Below are 25,691 nucleotides of genomic sequence, written 5' to 3'. Positions count from 1 at the left end.
ATAAAATTGTTGGTGTGTCCGTTCGAATTTATCTCAAAGGCAGCCATCGGTCATTTTTCACAATGATTTCATCCTCAATCGAAAACGATTCGTCTCTAGAAGAAACCCGTTCAGCCGTCTTAACTGCCGTATCGACAAGACGCTCTGGGCCGGCCATGGTGTACATAGACGAACTGGACTGAAGTGAGGCCCTGATAGAAGCTGTTTTAGATGAAAACACGATCCGCTGTGATTCGGAAGAAACGAACGTAGTTTTGCTAGGTTTGAAGAGATTCACGATTCAGACAATACTTGCAGAATTTTTCGAATGATCCCCAACACCGGTGGGTATCCGTTTGTCGTTTACAACTTCTTGATTGAATCCTTGTATCACCAGTTTTATGTATGACATTCTCTCACTAGTTTCATTTGTGAGGAAACAAAGTATTGATCCGAGTAGTAAACATTTGAAACGATTGGCAACACTCAACAGTGATGCCGTTTTGTATTATATTGTTTGTGTCCTACTTGTCAAAGTGTGCCTTAATGTGCTGAACAGTATGTCATGCTGTGTTTCGGCACAGTGTGCAGAGTTGATTGCCCCTTGCAATATTCTTTATTTCTGAAATTTTGTTAATCAAATATCAATATACCCAGTTGACTCTTCGAAAAATTGAAAGGGAAACTACTATTTCTTCCAACGAGAAATCAGAGCATCTGAACATCAGAAGTCCATTCAAAAGATTCCAAGTCCATTCGAAGCTAAAACAATAATAATTTATTTAGTGAAAAAGACGATTTGGGTTTAAATTCAAGCTGTTCAAAAGAAAGAAAAGATTATTATTCGGAATTAATAAGTATAAAAAATAGTAATAACATATTTTCCGTTATTTGAAAAATCTAAAAAAACTCGATTTTTTTTTTTTTTTTTTTTTAATCTGTAATCTATATATACAGATATCTGTATCAAAATTTTGACAAAAATCTATATGATTACAGATAAATCTGTACATGTGGCATCACTGATTGTGAGTCGACTCATTTGACGATACATTCGATATTTTTATCGCGCTGCTCGTCTTTTGGAAAGAGCTTTTTTTTTCAAAACTAAGCGTGACAACGGTTCACAGCTTCTTCGGTCTATTTTATTTAAATATTTACGGCATTGGAGATCAACAAATAGAAATATATCTAATAGGAGAAATGGCTCTAAAAGCTGCTTTGGGTCAAATGAAACGGCATCAACGAGAATGCCATGAATCACAGCCGGTAGAAATACTGTGACCAAAGCGTCCGAGGCACATCTTGTGGTGATAATTTAGATGGTGGTAAAATAAGCGAAAGTGAGATTATTCTATAAAGATTTCAGAATATGTAGAGCACGGAGTTTTATGTTGTGGGTAGTTTTGAAAAAAGTCATACTAATTTAATTTATCACCCAGCTTTGCCATTTCAGACTGAAATAGGGGAAATGGATGTAATGTCGGCCTAAATGCCCCTAATTTGGGCCCATACATAAATTCAGCAATAGACTAAATTTTCAATAGTGACCAAAACTATTAATTAGTACCGTCGCAATGACGCGTTCATCTAGATAAAATTGATAAATAGCAGATTTTTAGCGATGGGCCCTATCTTTGATCCATAGGCCAAAATTAGAGCCATTTCCCCTATATTGAACTCACACAACATGAACCTACTCGTTATTCAGAAATGCTCATAGACCTTAAATACGTTGTATGAAATACAAAGCATAATAAGATCTCGAAATAGTGCTGAAGAATGAATCTTGACGTTCAACCTGCTCAATAAAATTTTACACGCTGTCCCGATTGAATAACGAATCCATAGAGTAATCCAATTATTATGTGAGATTTAAAGATGTGATAGCTAGGATGTTTCCTGAAGGAAAACAACGTGGACTTCTTCACGCATGATCTGCCATCGAGCAAGCCACTGAAGGCGGTTTTGCGTGGATTACCGTCGTTCGAGGTGGCTGCGGTGAAGTCCAAGCTGGAGCGGCTTGGGCTCCTGAGCTCTTGAGGCCGTGTCAGTTGAGGTCAGTTGGGAGCATTACAAACCCCAACATCGTGATGTTACGCAGTGTACGAACTGCCTCTCCTATGGCCATCGCACCAAGAACTGCCATATGAAGACAAACTGCGGCAAGTGTGCTGGAACTCACTCAACTGCGTCCTGTGAGCAAGTTGATGACATAGAGCCAACGTGTGTCAACTGCGGTGGAAACCATCAAGCATCCAATCGCGGATGTCTCAGGTGAACCTGTCGACGATTCTCCGTTCACCTCGGAGGAACTTGTGACGCTCGTGGCCGAGGTCATCATCATCATGCGCACCTGCAAGACTCGATCTGAACAGCTACTTGCTGCCCTGTCCCTTGTCACTAAGTATGGACCGTGAAGCCATCAAGATCGTAAATTGGAATGCTTGCTCCTTGAAGAGCAAAAACATCGAGTTTGTTGACTTTCTCAACGAACGGCACATCGACATAGCCGTCATCACCGAGACTCACTTGAAGCCCGAGCTCGTAAGGCTTGAACGCTCCAGCTCCGGGGGAGGGGGAGTGGCCATCGCTGCGAGGCGGAACATCAGCTGCCGGCTACTACCAAGCTTCCAGCTGAAAATTATCGAAGCCATCGGAGTTGAGGTGAGCACATCGCTTGGTCCAATCACCATCATCGCGGTCTACTGCCCCAAGCAAACCAACATTAGGGACGGCTCGGCCGCAGACCTCCGAAGTGACATCATCAAGCTAACACGACGGCGGCAAAATTTCGTCATCGCTGGCGATCTGAACGCCAAGCACCAAGCATGAGGCACAACGATCTGCAGCAAACCCACTACAACATTCTGTGTCCGGACACTCCCACCCGGTTGAGTCGATCCGGAGCTCATGCCACCATCGAAATCTTCAACAGCAACATTGGCGATAACATCTCCCAACCTATCGCCTATCAGGAACTGAGCTCGGTCCACTATCCGGTGGTGGCCGAAGTAGGTTCCTCGGCCAATAGGTTTCAAGTTTCCCGGCGAAATTACCAACGTGTCAACTGGAAGCAGTATCAGCGCTGTGTGGACACAGCAATCGATTACGACGTCCTACCGGAGTCGTACGAAGAAGTTGAAAAGGCCAATGCTCTTGGCCAACATTTTGTGATTTCACATAATCTTGGTCAAACCATGGTGAGCCCCCATGGGCCTGCCGTACTGGAGGCAATGACTAGAGTCGCTGACACCCCCGTAGTAGTGCATGATCATGGTAGAATATCGGCTGATGAGGTGATAGCACCTATTAGAAGTACTAAAAACATGAAGGCTGCGGGTATGGATGGTGTAGTCAACCTCTAGTTGAAAAACTTGAGTAATGACTTCTTCAACCATCTTACCGTTATCTTCAACAAATGTTTCGAGCTTTCCCTGCATGCTGGAAGTTAGCCAAAGTGATTCCAATACACAAGCCTGGCAAAGATCCTACCAGTGCCAAAAGCTATCGCCCCATCAGCCTCTTGTCCTCCATCTCGAAGCTATTCGAAAAATTGATACTCAGCCGTCTGCTGGTGTTTTCAAATAATAATAACATCCTTCTCAAAGAGCAATTCGGGTTTAGGAAAGGCCACTCTAGCATCCACCAACTCGCACAGGTTACTAACATCATCAAGCGGAGCAAGTCCGTTTCCAATACATCTACCATGGCGTTGTTGGACGTCAATAAGGCGTTCGACAATGTCTGGCATGATGGCCTAGTGTACAAGCTGCATCGATACAACCTTCCGATCTACCTCGTGAAGATCATCAAAAACTACTTGTCGGGCAGATCATTCCAGGTCTACTTGAACAATGTCCCCTCTGATACGTTCAACGTTGATGCAGGGGTCCCTCAGGGTAGCCTGTTTGGGCCTATCCTATTCAACATTTTCACGTCAGACGTTCCTCCCCTGCCGGGTGGTGGTATCCTGTCTATGTTCGCAGATGACACCTCCATCATCTACAAGGGTCGAGTGATCCGTGCTCTGGCGAGTAAACTACAATCAGGCCTGGATGTTTTGTCCGACTATTTTAAGAGCTGGAAGATTTGTATCAATGCAGCTAAAACACAAACCATTCTGTTTCCACACTCGTATTCACCTCGGCTTGTTCCACCTGGTAACGTCAAGATCCATCTTGATAGCACTCCCATTGAATGGTCGAGTGAAGTAGTCTACCTTGGTCTCACCCTCGATAGCAAATTGCTATTCCGATCCCATGTGGACAAGACAACCATCAAGTGTAACATCTTGATCAAGTCGCTCTTCCCTCTGATAAACAGGAAGTCCACCGTGTCCCTCAAAAACAAGCTTGCTGTCCACAAGCAAATCATTCTGCCGGTATGCCAATCTGGTAGAGTTGTGCTAAGTGCCATCACTTAAAGCTTCAGAGGATCCAAAACAAGATCCTCAGAATGATCCTTACCAGTCCACCGCGAACTCGTAATTCTGAAATTCACCACTTGGCCGGTCTTCAAACACTCGAGGAGCGAAAGACTTCCACGCTGGAAAGGTTCAGAGTCACCTGTCTGCGATCAAACCACCAGATCATTCGTGATTTGGCAACCTAGTTTAAGTAGTTAGGTGCTCAAGTAGGTAGGTTATCAAATTTTTAAATTCAAACCAAAACAATCTCACAAAGGGTATCCTGTAAATATGCGCTAAACGCAATCATCACATTAGAATAACTAATTAACTATAACATGCAGAGCCAAAGGCTAACCAATTGAAATGTTAAATCAAATGTTGAAACATAAAAACTCAGAAAATAAACGTAAATTTTACTACTATACTCGTTGAAGACATTCTTGTGACGAATTTTGATGGAGAAGCAGCAGCAGCTGTAGCAGCAGCAGTAGCAGCAGCAGCAGTAGCAGCAGCAGCAGTAGCAGTAGCAGCAGCAGCAGTAGCAGCAGCAGCAGTAGCAGCAGCAGCAGTAGCAGCAGCAGCAGTAGCAGCAGGAACTGCGGTACAGCAGTCAAGGAGAGAGCAGCCGAGAACATCGCGGCCGTGTAGTCGTGACCGAGGCTGGAAACCTCGGTCCAATCACGACATCATGGACTCTACAAATCATAGATGAGCCGTTTTAGTGTTTTGATTTTATTGAAAAATATAGAAGACGTCATTTTCAAAAATTAGGCAAGAGTCAAAATGGTTGAATTCCAGCACAAACCTGGTTCATTGTCCCTAGTGACAATTATGCGAAGTTTAATGGAATTCTGAGAGGTCAAATGTGAAATTCGTTAATTTTTTCGCTAATTGTCGTGGATTTGCTCAGAAAGAATCTACGGTCAAATTAGATCACTGTGTCAGGTGGAGGATAACTCGTCTTCAAAGGATGGTTCCAGATCGATAACAAAGTGGATCCGGATTCTTCAGTTAAGGTATTATGCACACATTATAAGAAGACCTGAGAATCATTTCCTTAAGCTGGCTGCGGAGTATAGATTACCACACAAAAAAGAGGTAGACCTGCTTTTACTTGGTGGGATATGATTGGAGATTTGAGAACATACCAGTTGAGGAATGATAAGAATTGGCAGACGACAAAGAAAAACTCGATACGAAACTCAAAGAAATGTACATTTTGCCCGAATCTGAAACAGATGACGAATGAGGATACATCTCTATCTAACCACCAGCATATAAAACACAACAGCGTATTCACTATCTTTCGGGTTCTGATTGGCCTCCCGGGGTTTGGACTCGTTTGGTGGCCGTTGGAGGTTTGTATGGGGGTTGCTGTGGGGTATCCGGACTTTCTGTTCATTGCCCTCTGGCCTTTTCCGTGTTGCACCGTTCAGAATTTTCTCAGCTACAACTTTGCAGAACATAGTTTTTAAGCCAAACGTCAATTAACAAAGCTGTTGATTGTTTAAGGGATTGATAGTCTTGTGGCATGATCGGGCGGCTGTTTTGTGGGTGACATTGTGTTCTGCAGTGTGACATAGTAGCCATGATTTTTGTGCTCTACTCCACGCGCCTGAAACACCAGTGTTGCCTGCTGGACAGTTGATTGAGCATAATCATGGGACGTTAGTTGCTTGGATCATTGATAACTTTTGATGCTTATATTCTATCGAAAAGTGGTCTTACACAGAGTCGTAGCTGAGAAAGTTTGCATCAAGCTCAGTTATCGTTTTTGAAGCGGAGCGATACGGTGAATTGTTGGATGAATATGAGCAGAATGTTTGGTTTTCCCATAGTAATTTCCATATAGGCTTTGAACGGTTTGTGCCGTGTCATTTTCTTACCGGATGGGTTCGGGAATTGGGGGGCTAGTCGGGGCCTGATTTGGGGCCGCTTGAGCGCTGTGGAGCGGAAGTGTTGGATTTTGCATCAGTCTAATGGTCACTGAGAGAGTAGGTATATTCAGGATCATCTGGCATACGCCAGGTATTGTGTATTGATGTTGCGTTAGTCGGCTGAGCGGCCTTTGATGATTCGAGCAGACGTTTAATATTTTGTGGACAAAATTTAAACGTTGGTTTCAGTCGTTAGGGCTGCTGGGAAGATTACCGAAATTACTTCTATTCAGGTCAATGTCAATATTAATGCTCGTCTGCCAAACAACGATCCTGTCGATGTCAATGTCAATTAGTTGTATAATAAGCTCATTATTAGAAATGAGTGTAAATCGATTCTAAACTTTATCTAACATAACCCAAAACTCACTTTTAAAATACTATACTAGTTTGTAATGTGTTTTAAGTGTGAATCATAAGCATAAATAAGAATAGTTAATAATAATTACCAGAAATCACAAGTGATACAAATTGGATTCGATAGACTTTTGATAGGACGGCCTTTAATCATATGTTTGTATGTTGGGTTTTCAATCTTTTCAATAACAAGCCTCGAATGTAATGCACTACAGTTACATCTCGTATTGGATCATTTTCTATAGGAACTTACATATTAATATTAGCAAAATTTATGTTTAAGTATCACCTTCTTTTCTTGGTAAAATTTTTCTCTTCACGTGATTACTTAGCACTCAATCTGTCTCACATCACATTAAATCTTAATTAAGACCTAATGTCAAATCCAACGGCATCGTTAAAATAAGTTGATAAATAGCATTTTGAAATAATCACCATCATTCACTCTCACATTGACACTACCTAAACAAAACATCAATCATGGTTACACTGAATTTTAGTTTTGCACACTTTTTTAATTATTTTTATTATAATATTGATCAATGCTAATGCTAATGCTATCTTTTGGAATTATTTTTATTATTAATTTTTATGCAGTATAACTAAATAATGTCTCCTCAATATCATCTACTTTTCAACACTACATCGACCAAATTGAATTTGAAATCGGTTGACTATTTTGTTATTTTAACAGAACATTGCAGTTTAATTAACACCCTTATTTTAGGGAAGCGATCTAGGTCTCAACCCATCAAGTCTATATATCTACTTGTAGTAAAGATTACTGTCGACCGCGAAGGAGCCTTGACGACGCCTCAGCGGGAGTTCTGCGATGCCATCTATCGTACATGTCATCTATCATCTTGAATCTGTTAACTTTATTGCTTCCATTTGAATAATGATTTATTGTTGAAATTTGTAATTGATTATGATTTAAGTTGAAAAGACATAGAGGTTTTGTGCCTACGGTAGAAGAGGTAGTTAAATTATTTTCACTCCCGCGGGTTTCCCCCTCTATCAATAAAAAAAATATGATAAAACACAACATAATTCCTTCCTATTAATCAGCTACGGATGTGACAACGATGGTGAGTTCACTATGTTATATCTTCATTTTCATTCAACAGACGCTTTGGACAGCAATTTCACCATTTATTAAAAAAAAATCTACATTTGCCAGCAACACTGACTGGGTGTATCCTATGACTTACCTTGCCTACTAACATAATTGCTAAATTCGCGCGACATATATGAGGGGTTGTAGAGTTCTCTACATATCTCTTAAGAAAATGTTGGACTAACATACCTTTCCTATCCCTACCAGTTGCAAGGACTTGGACAGGACAATCCTCAATTGTTGGAGCGGGATATGTCTTTATCTGGGAGATAGTAATTATTTCCTACTTACTATCTGTCCAGTAATATATATCCGTCTTGCTCTTATTAGTTTTGAATTCGTACCACCTACGATATTGTGCAACTTGTTCGATGCTAATGCTAATTTGTCGTGGATTTGCTCAGAAAGCTTCAGAATTCAAGATGTGAAGAAATGTTGTTCCACCACGTAAATGCCAATCACCGACAGCAGGGAGGCGACTCCACCTGGACTCTATACTTCGAACCTATGTGTTGATGAGATGGGACTAAAGGCCCAAGCGCAATGACGGCGGAAGCGGAACGGCAACGGCAGCGGAAAAGCCCGATCTGAGTAAGCCTACTTGTCGGATTGAAAACTAGTTAGATCCAAATCGACTTCGGTTAGGCATCTTGATGTCATTAATGACAACTGTCAAACTTTCCGTTTCCGTTCACCTTCCGCCCACATTGCGTTTGGACCTTAACGGTTTTACTTCCCTTCACCAGAGATTTTTTGCTTCAGAATATCTCAACGACCACAGCTAGGATTGAACCTAGAACCACTGGAGTGGGAAAGCAGTCACGCTTACCACTCAACCACCCGTGCCGTAAAAACCTGGCACTTGATTTTGGAAAGGGGCATCATTTCATAACATTACTAAGGGTACATCAAACCCCGTACTACGCCTCTGATTATATTTTCCAGTACACATGGGCAGAAGACTCAATATTGAAGGTTAGCTTGAGCTTCAGCTCCTTCTGCTCTGCATTGAAGGTAGAGGCATGTACCTACCTACATACGTGCAGTAAGCTACAACCTGCTGAGTTATGAGAACAGAGGTGCAAAATTTATGAGAGTGATTAAAATCAACGTTTCCGTACAGGGTACCTATGCAACAAAAGCATATCTCAAGTGTGCAATTTTCTTACAACAGGAGCACCCGAGATGGCAATTTAATGAATTTTGTTCGGTGACATGATTTGTGCATGAATGCAGGCAGAGGTTTGTGGGGATAATTGATACTTTGGGTTATTTAATTGGAAGCTGAAGCAAACAGGCAAGCGTCTTTTGTCACACCAAATGCATGCTGCTGAGCAAGGTATGTGCGATTAGGGTGTGTCAAAACTTGTTCTATTTTGTTTTACATTGTTTATGCAAATTTCTTATTATCATTATAAAAAAAATCAAGCAGCATAAAAGCAAAAGGTGAATGCAACTGCTCCAGAAACACTTAGTCGATTACGCCTTGAAATGCTACCAAGGATGATGAAAAGAAAAACAATTAACAATTTCAAGTGCATAGAGAGCAAGCAAAGTTTTTAATTGAAATTTTCCCCTCGCTTGAGCCCGCCTAAGAGGACCCTGCTAGGAACACCACTAAGCATAACAGATTTCAAACAATTTTCCCTACCAGAACGGGCAGGCGACTCGGAAAACCTTCACAGTCAGAGCGGTGAATGGAACAAAGCGATAAATAGTTTTTTGTTTTTAACTAGCTGCTCCAAAGTGGAGCAAAATGGCACTGTTTGTGTGGCCTGTGTGTTCCTGTTGTGCCTTCGCTCGAACGAGACGTGTGCATTTCGCTTTCCATCGAAAATGCATTTTTGTTTGCTGCCATGACCAGAGCAAATTCAAGATTTATACTCACCAGGGAATGCACTTATGCTGAGTATTTTTATTTTTTTTTTGCTTCTTCTAACCGTCGTTCTGTGGTGTCAATGTTGGGAATGTAACGAGATTCCAATTGCCATAGGAAGACGGAGTGAACCCATCAGCTGGATAGAGTGCAATGAAGAAGAAATATTGCACATTGAGAGCTTCATTTATTATTGCAGTCAAAGAGAATCGAAAAGCTGGAAAATTATGTTTCCATACGATTTGCTCCATCCTCAGGAATGGGGGGAACAAATGGGACAAGATTGAGAGATCCTGACTCCAGGAGTGAGTGGAGGAGAGCATGTGAAACGTGAATTGCTTTTCAGAAAAGGGAGTGATTCGTTTTCTCGGTGGAATTTTTTTGTTTGTTTGTACATGTTTGAAATCGATTGAGAGAAAATTCTACAGCGATGGAGGTTGGGAAAGGCAGTGACATGGGGATGAACTTGGAAATATAATATGGTTATGTTTATTTATTTGTGCTTGATCCATTTTCCATGCTGTCTCCCTTCCAGGAATCGATGAAAATGACGAAGGTTGACAAATAGCAAAACATTGACTTATTCTATTGAATATTGATTGATTCTTCGGAAACCTGTGTTCAAAGACTTGCGCGTTATTGGGATGCAATGGATTTCCAGTGGAAGTTTATTGAAACTTTTTGAGATGTCGGAATGTGAAAGTTCAGAAGTTGGAAAAAATTCGGGTGAAGTTGGAACAAACTTCCTGGAAAATCTGACAGAATGTGTCAGCAGATAAACAACGAAAAGCTTTCGCAGCTAGTCGGAAGAAAATACCGGGGAAAGTTTGGAGAATCTTCCAGAGAAAGTCAGAAGACTCTTCAGGGTTAGTCAGCAGAACTTCAGGGGGAAATCAGAAGGATGTCAGAAAAAGCTCCTGGAGAAAGTCAAAAGCCCTTCTCGGGCAATTCGGTATAAATCTCCAGGAGAAGATGGGAGAATCTTCCGGTGGAAGTTCTAAGAAATATCGTAATAAAACTGAAACAAGCTTACACGGAACGACGAAAGAAACTGCCAGTGGAAATTGGATGAGCCTTGCTGGTAAAAGTCAGAAAAGAATTCCTGTAGCAGTCAGAAGACACTAACAGGGGAAGTCAGAAGACACTTCCAAGAGAAGTCATAAGAAACTTTCGGTGCATGTCTACGCCTGTGAATTCTATATGGGGGTATACTTTGTAAAAACCGAAAAAGGAAACAAGTAACAAAATTATGAAATTTTTTGAATATTAATAACTCAGCTGCACCTGGACCAATTTCAATAATTTAATCACCAATCGATCAGATATATTTTTACGCATCAATAGTAATGATTTTGACTAATGATTTTCAACAAGAAACTATTGAAAAAGTGCTAATTTCAAGCAATTTCCAATGTACTAATAAAAAGTGATAATTTTATCACTGCTTTTATGAAATAAACTTTCATCCCAAACCCAGTCGTCATAATCGAGTACCACTTGATTGCACATCATTCTGCTTTAACCTGAATTGATATAAAAGAGCACTGCTGTCTACCCTCAACTCATTTTTACTTCGGACGGCAGCAGGCAGCAGAAGCAGCAATAGCAGCAGTAGGAAGGTGGTGGCAAGTTAGGTAATCCACTCTTCTACCCAACAAGCATCAATGACTCGCCCTAGCAAAGGAGAAAAAGGTCTTGGTAAAGGAGGCGCCAAGCGTCATCGCAAGGTTCTTCGTGATAACCACCATCTGTCGTCTGCCTCGCCGTGGTGGTTTCAAACGTATCTCAGGTCTGATCTACGAGAAAACACGTGGTGTGCTGAAGGTGTTCCTGGAAAATGTGATCCGTGATGCGGTCCCCTACTCTGAACACGCCAAGCGTAAGAGGCCATGGATGTCGTCTACGATTTGAAGCGACAGACGCACTCTGTCCGGCCAACTTTGGCCACAAAACGGCCCTTTTCAGGGCCAGCAAAATTATTACAGTAAATAGTTGGAATAGAATTTATCTGTGACTGTTTGTCCATACTTGATGATGATGGTCCCACCTCTTACCCCTACAAAGGTTTGAGCTGGACGATTTATCTTTAAGATAATTAAATATAAACATTTTAACCAGGTTAGCAAACAAAAACGAGCTGGTTACAGTTACAGATATAAATTCCCTCTAGACTTTACAGTTGCTTCACAGCAATATACATAAATGTGAAAAAGCTTAGGCGTCCACCTCTTAGTTCGCCTTTTTGTCTACCTAGAATATTCATAAGTATTACAAGCAATCAAGAGTTAATGAACAATCAACAAAGCATCCTATACACTAGCAACCCCGCAATGATGCTATTATAATTTTCAGCAATGTCAGGAATGCTCACGAACCCCCGACATTCAGCCAGAAAACTTAATACTAACTCAAAGTATCTTCCAAATAAGCTTCAAAGTTGCATTTTTTTTTATCAAATGTTAAATTCAGTCCTCTATATCCGTAATACGCGCGCGAGGCTCAAACCTTTGTAGACTACTACTTTTTTTTTTAACTACTACTTTAATTCAAATATAAAAAAAATCCATCATCACCATCGTGGCGAACAAAATAGTTTTTGCAGTGCTACAATAATTATTAAAAAGTCGTTATGACAGCTATCCATACAAAATAATCCGTTATAAATAACTTCGTCAAGATACATACTTCGTCCATTCATAAAAAAAAAAAAATAAAAATCACTGGATAACTGTTCAAAAGACAGTTTTAACGTGTGAAATACAATGTCTCTTGAATTCTGCTAATGTTGTTGCACGTTTAATATGTCTAGGCATCGAATTGAAAACATTTACTCCTTTAAAATACAATGAATTCTGTGAAGCGCAAGTCAAGAAATGTGGTGTTCTTATTTCATCCGCGTTTCTAGTATTATATCTATGAAAATCACTTCCTCTTTCAATTCGATCACACAAATATCGAGGCAGCAAACCATTAACTACTTTAAAAATGAACACCATAGTCAAATAAACTATTCTTTGCTTCACTGACAGCCATTTTAAAGCGTCCAGCATCAAAGTTGAGGAAGTGAATCTATTACATCGCAAAATCAAACGCATTATTTTATTCTGCAAACGCTGTAATCTCGATATTTGTGTTTCATTGGCTAGAAATAAAATGGATGGGCAAAAGTCTAGATGAGGAGAGATGATTGATTTGTATAGCTGTATTTTACTGGCAATAGTTAAATCGTTTTTCAGTCGACATAGAATTCCATACTTCTTGGCAATTTTCTTGATGACATTGTCAATGTGAGAGTTGAACTTAAGTTTGTCATCAATAATCACGCCAAGATATTTAATCTCCCGAACGCGATCAATAGCCTCATCATCAATTACCACGGAGACATTATCATTTACTCGGTTCCGCGAAATTACCATGAATTTAGTTTTACTTGTATTTAATTTCAACTGCTTACACTTCAACCATCTACTTAGAGAACGCAAATCTTCATTCAAATGTGAGACGGCAACTTCTAAATCCTTAGCTGCAATGAATAACACAGTATCATCTGCAAAAAGATTAATGTCGCAAAATCGTAAAACGCGTCGCAAATCATTGATATACATAATAAATAAAAGAGGCCCTAATACACTTCCCTGGGGCACTCCAAGGTTATTCCCCACGGGACTGGAAACAGAATCATTAAAAACAGTCCGTTGAGTTCTGTCAGATAAATAGCTTTCAAACCATTTATAAGCAGTACTCGTAATTCCAAAGCGCTTGATTGTACTTAACAGTAAGGGCCTAGAAATTGTTTCAAAAGCGCGTTTCAGATCCAAAAAAACAGCAACAGTCGTATCTTTACGCTCCAAGTTGTCTTTCCACTTTGCTAACACCAAATTCAACGCAGTTTCACAGGAATGACCTTCCCGATATCCTGATTGTTCTGGTATCAACAAAGTGTTGCTATTCAAATACTCCAACAGCTGGCCTTTAACAACAAGTTCTAAAATTTTCTCTAATGTGTGCAACATGTTGATGGGACGAAACTCTTCGGCTTTAATCGTTCCAGCAACTTTTTGAATAGGAACCACTAAGGATTCCTTCCAAATTTGTGGCACATGTCCAGTCTGCAAAGATTCATTAATAAGGTCCAGCAAGATGTGGCCAATGACATGAAAGCAATCTTAAATAACTCTAGAATTAACATTATCTACTCCAGCCGATTTTCCTAATGAAAAGCAAATAACTCTAAGTTCATCTAAAGTAATTTGGTGAAAACCTTCAAATCTACAACTACTATTAACTGGCTGTTTTATTTCGTCAGGTTCATCGACCAATTCAATGGATTGATTAATCAATGAAACACTTTCGACAAAATAATCATTAAACATAGATGCAATTACTGGTTCTGACTGTTCTAATGTGCCATTAAAAGTTATGGACCGCGGTTTGCAATTACTACATAGGTTTTAATAAAGATTTCAAAATTTTCCATAACTTTTTGCTGTTGTTTTGATGCTGATCAATCTTCCTCTGGACATATTCACAACGAGTTTGTTTTATCGATTGTGAATATTTATTACGCGCGATTGTGTACCTATTCCAATGATTATCATTATTTGATCTGCAAAACTTTTTGTACCATTTGTCCCTCTTACGTTTAAGACGCAAAAGTTCCAAATTGTACCAGCTGTTCGAGTTTTTCAAAGAAACAAACTTTTGCTCAACTAATTGATTGGTACACGTTTTCAAAGTGTTAGTTAGAACAGCTGCAGATTCATCTAAATTACCGGCCGCGAATGGAAAATCCACGCTTCTCTCAACAAGATTTGAAACAGCCTGTTTCGAATATTTCCCCCAGCACTTCAATTTGACTAAGTCATCGTTATTATTGATATTATCTAATACATTAATCACTAAGGTCTCATGATCGGTTATTTTCAAATCAGCATCCGGAACTGAACAAATGGAATCAAAATTGGAATAAACGTGGTCAATTAAAGTTCTACTGTGCCTGGAAATACGCGTATACTCATCTACCGTTTGTTTTAAATTGAAAAAATCAGCTAAACGCTTCAAATGATTCGAATTATGGTTGTCACGCCAATTAATATTAAAATCACCAGCTAATATATTTAATTTACTTGAATCAAGGAATGTCTCTAGCCAGTTCTCTAAAACATCAACAAAACGCTGGTCACTAGAACTGGGAGAATGATACAAAACACCATAATTACCCATCTTCATGCCACGCACAACTGACATAAATAGCAACACCGCCAGTGTGTCTAGAATGTGATAAACAAGCAGCAACAATATATCCCGGAATACTATACTGATCAAAAGCTTCAGTTTCTACAATATGAGTTTCAGATAATAAAACTAAAAGAGGACGTTTTTCCTCAACAATCTGACGTAATGCTACGTAGTTTGTTGACAACCCCGCAATATTCAAATATAAAAAATCAAATTGATTCACATTCCTGGAACTTGGCTGCTATTTATTGAAACGCAAGCTGCTTTTCTTCTGTTCAAAAAGTCTTTTATAGAGCAAACATTCAGGACTAAATGCGGCATGGTTGACGTCCAAGTTCATTTTACGTTCTTTATTCATTTTCAAACAATTAACACATTTCAATACAGTTGACGTACACTCCGATGTTTTGTGTTGTTGGCTGCACCTAGAGCATCTCTCACAATTTTTGCAATCCATGCTCTTGTGCCCAAATTCTCCACATTTGAAACACCTCAATACATTAATCGCGGGAACTATAGAGCACCGATCAAACCCTACATTTACTTTTTTCGCGCATAACAAATATTTATACGTATCGAAATCGACTTCAATCACAACACTGAACTTGTTGTACGTGAAGCGTGGATTTTCAAACATGTTAACTACTTTTACATCATTTATAGCGATGTCTTCATTTTGACTTTTTAAATAGTCAATGAAGACATCGGAGGAATACTGATCGCTCATGCCCACTATTTTCAATCTCGGCACCGAAGTGGGAACAACAGCACTATAGTTTTCACCCAGATTGCTTTCAATACCATTTTTGACATCACTTACATTTGCTCCTGTTGCACACTCAACAATAATGGAGCCATCTTTACCATTTCTAAAATTACTGATTTTGTGTGTTTTTGGATCCAACTGAGTTTTCAAAAACTTACGAGTGTCTTCGCAAGCTTGTTTGGACTCTTTCGGTTTAATCACAATGACCGGACGAGTCTTACGATTATCTTGTTTGTTACTGTTACTGTTATTTTTACTGTTACTGTTACTAACATGTTTACTTTTACTAGCACGACTGTCTCTTTTTAAAACATCCGCAAAACTCGCATTTTCTTGAAAAACATCATCATTATCACTATTACTGATTACTAATTTACGTTTTTTGCGTCTGGTATTTTGGTCCGATTCCGACTGAATCGTCCTAGATATACTGCACTGATCATTCATTACCGCTAATTTGTTTTCCGCATCAATTTTAAAAAATGAACTTTTCATATTATCCAATTTCTCACAAATTAAATTTTCAAAACCATTTACATTTCGGCTTATATCTGCCATCCCGCTTTTAACCGCGATGTCTATCTGAGCAGCAATGTGATCTCGTATGCCAGTGATAGAGTCCGAGAGTTGAAAAACTTTCTTCATCTCTTCTTCTATCCTATTGACGCGCGAGATCAGATCATTCTGCTCGCCACAACACTGACCTGATAGACAGTTACCACATTTGAAAACAACATTTGCATTATCTGCTATTAGGCGCGCCGCAGTCTTAGTGAGTGCCGCACAATTGAAGTGGAACATTCCATTGCACGGACCTACACATGTGACTGGGAGCCCACTAATAGTAATAGACTCCTTGCAGACATTACACACATCCATATTACCACGCCAAATTAAACGCGCACACTGTTAGCAGTAGACATATACAGGGGAAGAGAACACAAAATAAAATTTTACCGCCGCAGCTCACTATACAAAATCAATAGCGCGCTGGGGGGAAAATCAAAATTAAATCCAAAACGAGTTGCTAGGCAACCGTTCTCTACTTATCCTGTTAAAAACAACACAACGGGCACGCGTTGGGATGATCCTTTCGCGGCACACGGCACTATTTCACACGAAATTATGTATTTATTTCCACAGCACAACTCAACAAAAACACTACTTTGTTCGCCATATCACGGTATCCTATACTCAGAACCACACGCCCCCAACGACCACACAAAATGCTTTCCAGAGTTGTAATCTTGTAACCAAACTTGGAAGCAGGGGTGCAATTGATTTTGATCGATTCTCTTCATCAACTTTCTCTTTGAAAAAAATTACTACAAATTTGGAACGCCTACAATTCAAAAACGGAAAGAGTTAAGATAATAGATGATCGATCAATTAAAAGAACTAGGGGAAATGACTCTAATGTTGGCCTATGGTTCTAAGATTGGGCCCATCGCTAAAAACCTGCTATTTATCAATTTTATCTAGATGAACGCGTCATTGGGACGGTACTAATGGATCTTTTTAGTCGCTATTGAAAATTTAGTCGATTGCTGAATTTGTGCATGGGCCCAAATTAGGGACATTTAGGCAGAAATTCCCGTAAATGCTCTTCACAGTTGTTCCGTGCACTAGCGGTCCTACGTCAAGCTTCCGTTCGTGCCCCTAGGCACAGACCCTTCTGCTTTTTTAAAGGAAGGAAGTCAGAAGGAACTATGGGATTTTGAGACTGCTTTTAAAACAAAAATCAACGGGGAATCTTAACTAAACTGTTCAAAGTAGCCTGGATTTCCGTCGAGTTCTTGAGAATATCGAGTTAGGGGCAAAACGAATGAGGAAAATTTGACTAAATGAAAAGTGCAAAAGTTGACTCACATTTAGCTTATCAGACAATTTAATATTTGTCGCAAGGTGGCGGGGGGTTTGATCCCTAATTCTCCCTCGTCTTCGCTTTGCCAGTGTTCAGTAAAAATGTGCATTTTAATACGTTCTAAAACTAACTAGAAGACGACTTTCACGATAAATTTGAAACACAAGATTTAGAGCTAAAATACTACATTTATCAGGTACACCGTGATTCAGTTGTGAACAATTTCTCTAAAATGAGATCGGTTAAATGTGAACGACTCATTACTATAACTCGAAATAAAGCACTTCTCATATTTTCATAAATATTACATGCCTACGTTATGGACTAAACAATCTTTACTGTAAATTTAAGGGGGTAGTCCACTCTGGAAATTTCAAAAAATCTTTTTTTTTGCTTAAAAATACTTTGGAATGTCTACTTTGACATAGACTTGACCGCAAGCCCGCAAGTGACATCGTTCCAAATTTATAGGCCGATAAGTGGACTCGTGTCCAGATGCTCCAAGCGTGCTCAGGTGAGCGCTCAGAGTACCCGCCCGTTACCGGCGAAACGGCGTGTCTTAGTAGTTCCAACTGCTGCCGCGGTTATCTCTAAACGATGTTTTCAAAATTGGCGGGCGCTGTATTTAAGAAACGGCTCATTCGATTTAAACGGCGATTGAATTTTCGAGTTAAGTAACTTTTTTTCTAGTCTTGTACGTAGCCGATTTTCAAAAGAATCAAAAATGGATTTTTGGTGGAAGCTTTTATCTCCAATTTTAGGGTACCAAACGGACTGTTTTTTTTTTTCAAAACGTCACCAATTTTTTATTTTTCAACCAAATCAAAAACGGCTACGTACAAGACTGGGTCATCTATCAGAGAATAACCACAAAAAAATCGTTGTTCCAGCTCCAATGGTGTGACCGCCAGACGTCCCGCCCCGCGATGACTCAGACGGGAGGTCTCCTGGGGAACCTGGTGCAGCGGCTACAGGAAACATCCAACCGCACCAAAAAAAATCTCAATTAAAAAGGACATTTCAATTGACAAAACCATGCATTCCTTTTTTTGAATTGATCGTTATTTACCCTCAAAATAAAATTCGTGAAAATGACCTATTTTTCATGCCGCCAGAGTGGACTACCCCCTTAAGTTATTTGGTATAATAGTTTAAAAGTTACAGCTGTTCATGTGCCATTATTATCGAATTTTTTCCCGTGTTGCTGATGCAATGGTGCTTGGTGTGCTCTCGCATTTCCCTTGGTTACCCGGCATGACCTCGACCGCACTGAACTATTGTTCGGTTGCTGCGATGAGCCACGCCTTTTCACGCAGTCTGGTGTAAAGAAATAGATACCGAAAAACGTTCAATCGCACAGTTTTTGAGCGCAGCCTTTGGCTGATCGGAGTACATGACCGGGACTGGTGATGAAAGTACCAGCCAATCAAAAATTAAAATGATATGCGTGTGTTAACAAAATATGATGGATTCTCCAAATCAGATCAGATCTTGCTGTTCTATAAACTCAACAAAGTATTCGACTAGATGTTTGAACCCTTACAGCTTCGGGGAGCCACAGATCATCATGCGAAATATCGATGTCTTGAATGAATTGTACAATGTCCTCAGCAGGGTGGCCAGTGAATTTTTATTTTGAAATTCCTGGTTTTGGCAGGACTTCTGGTCAGAAGGAGCTTCCAGGGAAAATCGTATGAATATTTCTGTGTCAGTCAGAAAAAAGTTTCGGAGCAAGCTTGGAGCGAAAACCAGATGATGTCAGAAGAAAGCCAGGAGTACTTTTGGGGAAAACCAGAATAGAGTTCCAGAAGAAGTTGCAAGAATCTTCCGGTGGTCGTTAAAAATGCTTCCATGAAAAGTCAGAAGAGCTTTCTGGAGGAAGTCGTAAGAAATATCCTAAAAAACTAGAACAAGCTTCCGCGAGAAGATTGAAGAATGTTTCGAGGGAATGTGGCGCATATCAAAAATGTAGAACCTTTCCTTTATTTTTCTCTTATCTTTCATTTCATTATTATATGAAACATTAAATGCTGGGTAATGGAGGTACACCCGATTGAAGCGAAATGGATGGAGAGAGTAGAAATGCCAACTCCCTGTCTTTAACATTTCGTGAATAGAGGGCGGGCTCTTCTCCTCACTTGTTGGGACGTACTCCTGTATGATGACAAGGGATTTACATTAATTTCGTGCATTCATGTACATTCATTTGCTTCTAACTTTTTCCATCAACATAATTCCTTAAAATAGTGTTTGAAGCTTTTGTAGGCTTTGATATTAACTACATCTTTTGCAAACAACTCAAATCAGTATCTCTTATGATAACGGCGCCGGTGGTGTAGTGGTAAGCGTGATTACCTCTCACCCCAGCAGGCCTGGGTTCAATCCCAGTCGGCGCCGCCGGAATGTTCTGAGGCATAACATCTCTGATCACGCCTTCCTTCGGATGGGAAGTAAAGCCGTTGGTCCCCGGTTCATGAGTTGATGGGTCGATAGGTAGGGTCCAGGTGTGGGAGCTGCCTTCCTGGCACGTCGGTAGCATTGGTGCTCAGCACGGAAAACAAGATCAACGGAAAAAACAAACCAAAGGAAAAAAAAAAAAGTATCTCTTATGCATGATTAATCAGAGCGATAAGAACCCACCATTGTTTTTCAGTGAATGTAAATTGCATTCACTGAAAAACAATAACATGTTCTGCCAGCTCTAGTTCGTCATGCATAAAAGATTCAGATTTTAGCTATTAACAAAAGTTGTGATTAATATCAAAAGTTACGAAAGCTTCAAACACTATTTTACGGTATTCTGTTGATGAAAAAAGTTAGAGACAAATGAATGTAAATGAATGCACGAAATTAATGTAAATGATTTTCCATCCCTGATGATGGCTTGTTTTTTGACCGGTTGTATGATCCTGTTGTTGGAAGGAGATTCTCATTTATCCCGTGGATGCACGTGTACGATGTTGCCCACAGATTCACCCAAACCGTTTTTAGCCCTTCATACAATGGCAGGTTGAGTAAAATTAGAGCTTATTAAACTTGATCAAGTTGAACAGTGAGGATATTCCACAGTAAACCGACAGTTGTCTTGCTACAGTGGTGATTCCAAATCATCATCATCATAAACAAAGTGGCGCATAGCAAAAATAGCTCAAATTACATATGAAAAGGCGTAATAGTTGACTCACATTATATGAAAAAAAAATAAATAAAACAAATTTAAAATGTGTATCAAGGCTCTGCACTTCTAATCCAGGATCATAATTTTTTAAGTCTACGATCGTTATATATTTACATGGTGGTTGGTTATTCTTGTCAGCAAAGTATATGGTCATGAAAATGAGAAGCTAGTATGAAGTTTAATTTTCAGTTCATTTCCTCTTTGGTATAAGCGTTGTCATATCCTGAAGCATTTCGTACCATATTTTCATCAAACGTTGCCAAAAGTTTCCACGGTTAGTCCCTTGGTATTCCCTAGTTTGCCTAGCATGTAGCCCCATGCATAGAAGTCGAGAGGATTCAAATCGGATGAAGGGGCAGGCCACTCTTTCGGCGAAATAAAATCCGGAAAGTTGAACTCATACCAAACCTGTCTAGCTTTTGCCGGGTGGGATGGTGCAGAGTCTTGTTGGAAGCAGTACGGTGCATTCTTGTAGTATTTCTTGACGAAGGAAAGCAAATGGTTCTTGAAAACATAATCAAAATTCAGGTTCAATGAACAGCAATAGAACCCTCAGAGTTTTGGAGAAACAGACCCAAACCATCACTCTTGAAACATTCTGGATCCTTTGAACAGCCAGTATGTCACGAAGAATATCAGAATGATATGCTGCATATACCCGATCATTTTTCTGGTTGGGAAGATCCTGTAGCAGGAACATTTTCTCGTCCGAAAACAAAATTTCACAATCACCGTGACAAAAATAGGCTTATCACGAGTTCCCTTTTCGTGTTCATGATTACCTCGAGTCGTAATCGAATGAAAATTCAAAACGAACTTGCAAGCCGTGTTGACATTTGAAAACACTCTAAAAGAAAAATATGCAAATATGTATCTGATTAAACCATCCAAAACTACAAACGTTTGAAAAACACTGACAGGAATTACCACTCACCCTGTATTTGATTCATCTTTAAATAAACTACATATAAACTTACAACGAACTTACAAACACACTTACATCAACACACACTTATCCTAGATTTAATTTTTTTGACGTAGGACTACGTCTGTGATTTCTATGTGGGGGTATACTTTGTGAAAACCAAAAATGGAACATGTAACTAAATTATGAAAGATTTTGAACGTTAATAACTCAGCTGTCCCTGGACCAATTTCAATAACTTTACCACCAATAGATCAGAAATATTTCTACACATCTGTTAAATTTGAGACTTTATCATTTTTCAACATGTCACTATTGAAAATTGCACGAATGTGCAACTGTTGCTATGCTAATTAAAATTATCACCGATTGCCTGCGAAAAGCAATTTCCCTAACACTGATTTCAAAGTTGAATTCCAAACGGTTTTATCAAACGGTGTTTATTCAATCATCGCGTGGTGAGTGGTGGTGTTCTCCAGCACACAACGAATGGCTCCCCACAAGCAGCTAGCTATCAAGGCTGCCCATAACCGCAGATTGGATTCAGTTCCAATCACCGTGTGTGGCGGTGTCCGGTCGTCGGCATCAGCAGCAGTGCTTTCGGTGCGTGGCGTTCAGCAGAAAGAACTCCGCTCAAACTCCTATTCCTACACAAAAAACAAGCTCCTGCTGCAGTTAACAAATAACATTTTTTATAAAAGACCACGTAGTCCTATGTCACCATTGCGTACAACCCCATAGGACTGTCCCTAGTAGTTTTTTTTTCTTGAAATGTTGAACTCGAACGGGTCACAAACATTGTTGAAAACACGAATACAAACACACAGGGGGTTGTAATTTGTAATAGACATAGTTTGTCCGGTGTAAGGGACGAGATAACGATTTTTCTAATGTTGAGTTTTTAGATTGGAGCACTTGCATTTTCCTAAAACAAGATCTTTTCTATTTACTTCAAGTTATTCTTAACCCAGGGCTATTTCACCACAAAATAACAAAACTTAAAATATGCTAACATACGAGACAGATACAAATTATAAACATTTCCATAGCCGCGATAGAATATGAATATGAGATCTAAAAACACTAGTGTTGAGTTAATGTGAGTTTCTGATCCAGAAAGTGCAATTGTCTAGCAATTCTTAAATATTTTGAAATTAACTATTAATTTTCATATTTCAAGATCGAAATTCAAAAATCTGTAATTCGGTACTAAAATCCGCTTATCACCTTTCTCCATCCTCCAGGGAAGAAGCCATCGTGATGGCCAACCTCCGGAAGCGGGTCGCTGCCGTAGATCTGAACAAGGCCCCTCGCAGAAACAATACCGCCACCAACTTGGACGACATTAGCTTCAACGACACCGGCCAGACCCAGGACCAGCTGGACAATCGCCCACTGCTTCCGAAGTCCCTGGGAAATTCCACTCCGGATCGCAAAGACCGATCGAAGAATGGGGCCAACGAAGGGGGAGAGGAATCCCCCAAAGTGAAGGTGGTGATGGATAAGGATTTTATCTTTGAGTGTTTGTGTTGGCATAACGAGTACCGGATGCGACACGGTGCCCCAGCATTGAGCATCTCATCGGAGTTGTGCGAGTATGCCACGGCGTGGGCGAACCATTTGGCCAGCACCAATGAGCTGTACTACCAAATTCGTACCAACTACGGGCAGAACATTTTCTGCTGTCCCGCCAATTCGCTGCTCACGGATCTGTCGGGTAAGTGTTGTTGTAATTGTGATGTTTGGTACTTATTCTGAAACGGGTTGATAATTCAATTAGGTCAAGAGGTGGCCACGTACTGGTACAGCACCAGCCGGAGGTACGACTACTTCAAAGAGAGCCACCTGCTGCACACCAACGTCAACACCGGTCACTTTAGCCAGATGGTGTGGCGAGCGAGCAAGTACTTCGGCGTCAGTAAGTCCATCTCCAAAACGGGCAAACTGTTCGTGGTGGCATACTACTACCCGTCCGGCAACGTGATGGGCGAGTTCCACCAGAACGTCCTGCCGCCGATAGTGGCCACCGACGATCCCCACCTGTCGCGACCACCCTCGAGCAAGGATCTGGAAAATCTGAGTGCTTCCCACTGAGTAAATAAGAAACGGTGTTCCATTATGTAACATATAAGATACTTCCTAAGCCACCAACTAACCGCATGGATTTCATCGTTTTTAAAGAAACTAGCCCAGTCACGTGTACAGCAGCCGTTATAGCAACGAAGCAACGTTGCACACGATTCGTTTCCGCGCCTTTCCGTTCGCTCGCTTAGATCGTTAGTGTGACAAAACCAAATGCAACCATGAGCTTGAAACATAACCGTTAGCAATGCATTACTGACTCTATAAATACAACAAAAACAAAAACTACCAAACAGGCCAAATAGTGAAACATTGATAATGGCTTGCGCCAACCGTAGCATAACTCTACTCTGTAACAAAGTGATTTATTACGACAAACCTCGCGTTAGGCTGCCCGCACACACACACAACTAAATGCGTCTTTCTCCGTTTTGGACCGTTCATCTTTCAGCTTTTTTTTAAGTGCTCAAAGTTAAAGATAGCAGCATACAGGAAGGCATTATTGGTAGAAAATAACCGCTATAAAACTCATTAGACTGCTTTGCCGAGTTGTGATCGTTGTTAGGGAATGTGAATCGAAGTAAGTTGATGTTGAGGAATAAGGATAAATCTGGATTTAAGGTACATAGTTTTGGACAATCTAGCTACAAAGGATCGTAACCTGAGAACTGAAGAGGTGCTTGTAGTGTGAAAGGTGGGAGATGGCAACTAAATTGAAAGAAGATGTGTAAGTGATGAAGGTTGGGCGAGGTGGATCTGATAGGTCCAAGCACTCGTTGACTACATACGCAATGGACAAAAAAAAAGTGAAGAAGGCTGGTTAGTGATTGGTTCTTGAAAAAAAAAATAAAGATACAATAGACGTTCGCTAACTGAATCATGTTTACTTTCCACTAAAGTAAGTTTTTGGTGAAACAAACTTTGTTCGATAAATAAGCTAACAGAAAAATTACACGTTGCAGAATCCGTTCATGTCGCGAAACATTGCAAATTCTGCATACTGTTCATGCAAATCTGTAATTGAATCTTACACTGCCCGGTCGGGTGTAGAGAAGGCATTGGTTACAAAAGCTGTTGGGCCCTTTTCCAGCTCTGTATTGAAATTTCCTTCAACTGAAGCTCTGAAACAAGCAGCAGACTTTCAGTGGAAAGACGTTTTAAGTCCTTCAGCTAGTGGGCGTCTTGTACACAATAAACAACTCAATTTATTATTCATAATTCTGTTATTATCATGTTATTAGGATAAGTTTATCAGAAAAAGTTAGTAATTTTAATTGCCACTGTTAATTTGAGATTTATTTCATTAACCACTGGAACGATCACTTAGTTTTTGTTCAGTTCGTCTGTTGTGTAAAATCGTTGCTTTTGAGACATAAGTACAGTATTTATAATTTTTCCTAAGAAAAATATTCTTGACCACCTGCCAAATCGATGCAACTAGATGGAATTTAATATTGTTGTTTATTAATTTATTTGATAAGACTCAAACGAATTAACTTTACAGAGCCGAGGCTTCTTGGTCACTATACAATACATCTTAAAACTATAGTCAAAGGTACAACACAATAAACACTTTATCTTCCGCTATCCAAAAAGCCTCCTCCATCAGAACTGGAGTCGCTTTCAGTGGTTTCATTGTATGGCAGTTACGCCATCGGGGGGCAAAGCGTTTCCATTGCAGCAATGGACGCAAAACGTGGTCAACACTCACACACTCATCACGAAACGGTTGCTTTCTGAGGAGGACCACACAATGCTTGCTGCCGAGAAAACAGACGATCGCGTGGCACACATCGAGAGTGGTCTGCTTTTGTCGACAGCGGAGTGAACCATGAAATTTAATAATCAATTTTTAGTTAATGATTTAGATCTTTTGACATTTATCAGAAAAAAAAACTAAGGTCCTATGTTCCTAGGCGAAAAGAGAATCTAAATATGTTCTAGGGGTGATAGAAAATATT

General features: G+C 40.0%; 1 protein-coding gene across 2 annotated transcripts in view; it reads left to right on the top strand.

Annotated features, from left to right (window-relative positions):
• The window catches only part of LOC135708437 (uncharacterized), a 78,801-nt gene extending 54,280 nt beyond the window's left edge, over positions 1–24,521 (top strand). For both annotated transcript variants that reach the window (XM_065230549.1, XM_065230548.1), the window contains 2 exons: positions 22,893–23,365; positions 23,429–24,521. In XM_065230549.1, coding sequence (XP_065086621.1) covers positions 22,893–23,365; positions 23,429–23,742 — 787 coding nt within the window. In that variant the 3' untranslated portion in view covers positions 23,743–24,521. The remainder of the gene's footprint in view (positions 1–22,892; positions 23,366–23,428) is intronic.
• The last annotated feature ends 1,170 nt before the right edge of the window (positions 24,522–25,691 follow it).

Source organism: Ochlerotatus camptorhynchus, unplaced genomic scaffold (assembly GCF_037179485.1).
Source record: "Ochlerotatus camptorhynchus isolate MF236.1 unplaced genomic scaffold, CSIRO-AGI_Acam_v1.1 ptg000330l, whole genome shotgun sequence".
NCBI classification, from domain to species: Eukaryota; Metazoa; Arthropoda; class Insecta; order Diptera; family Culicidae; genus Ochlerotatus; species Ochlerotatus camptorhynchus.
Note: the sequence above shows the minus strand (reverse complement) of the source record. Positions and strands in the feature narration are given on the sequence as shown.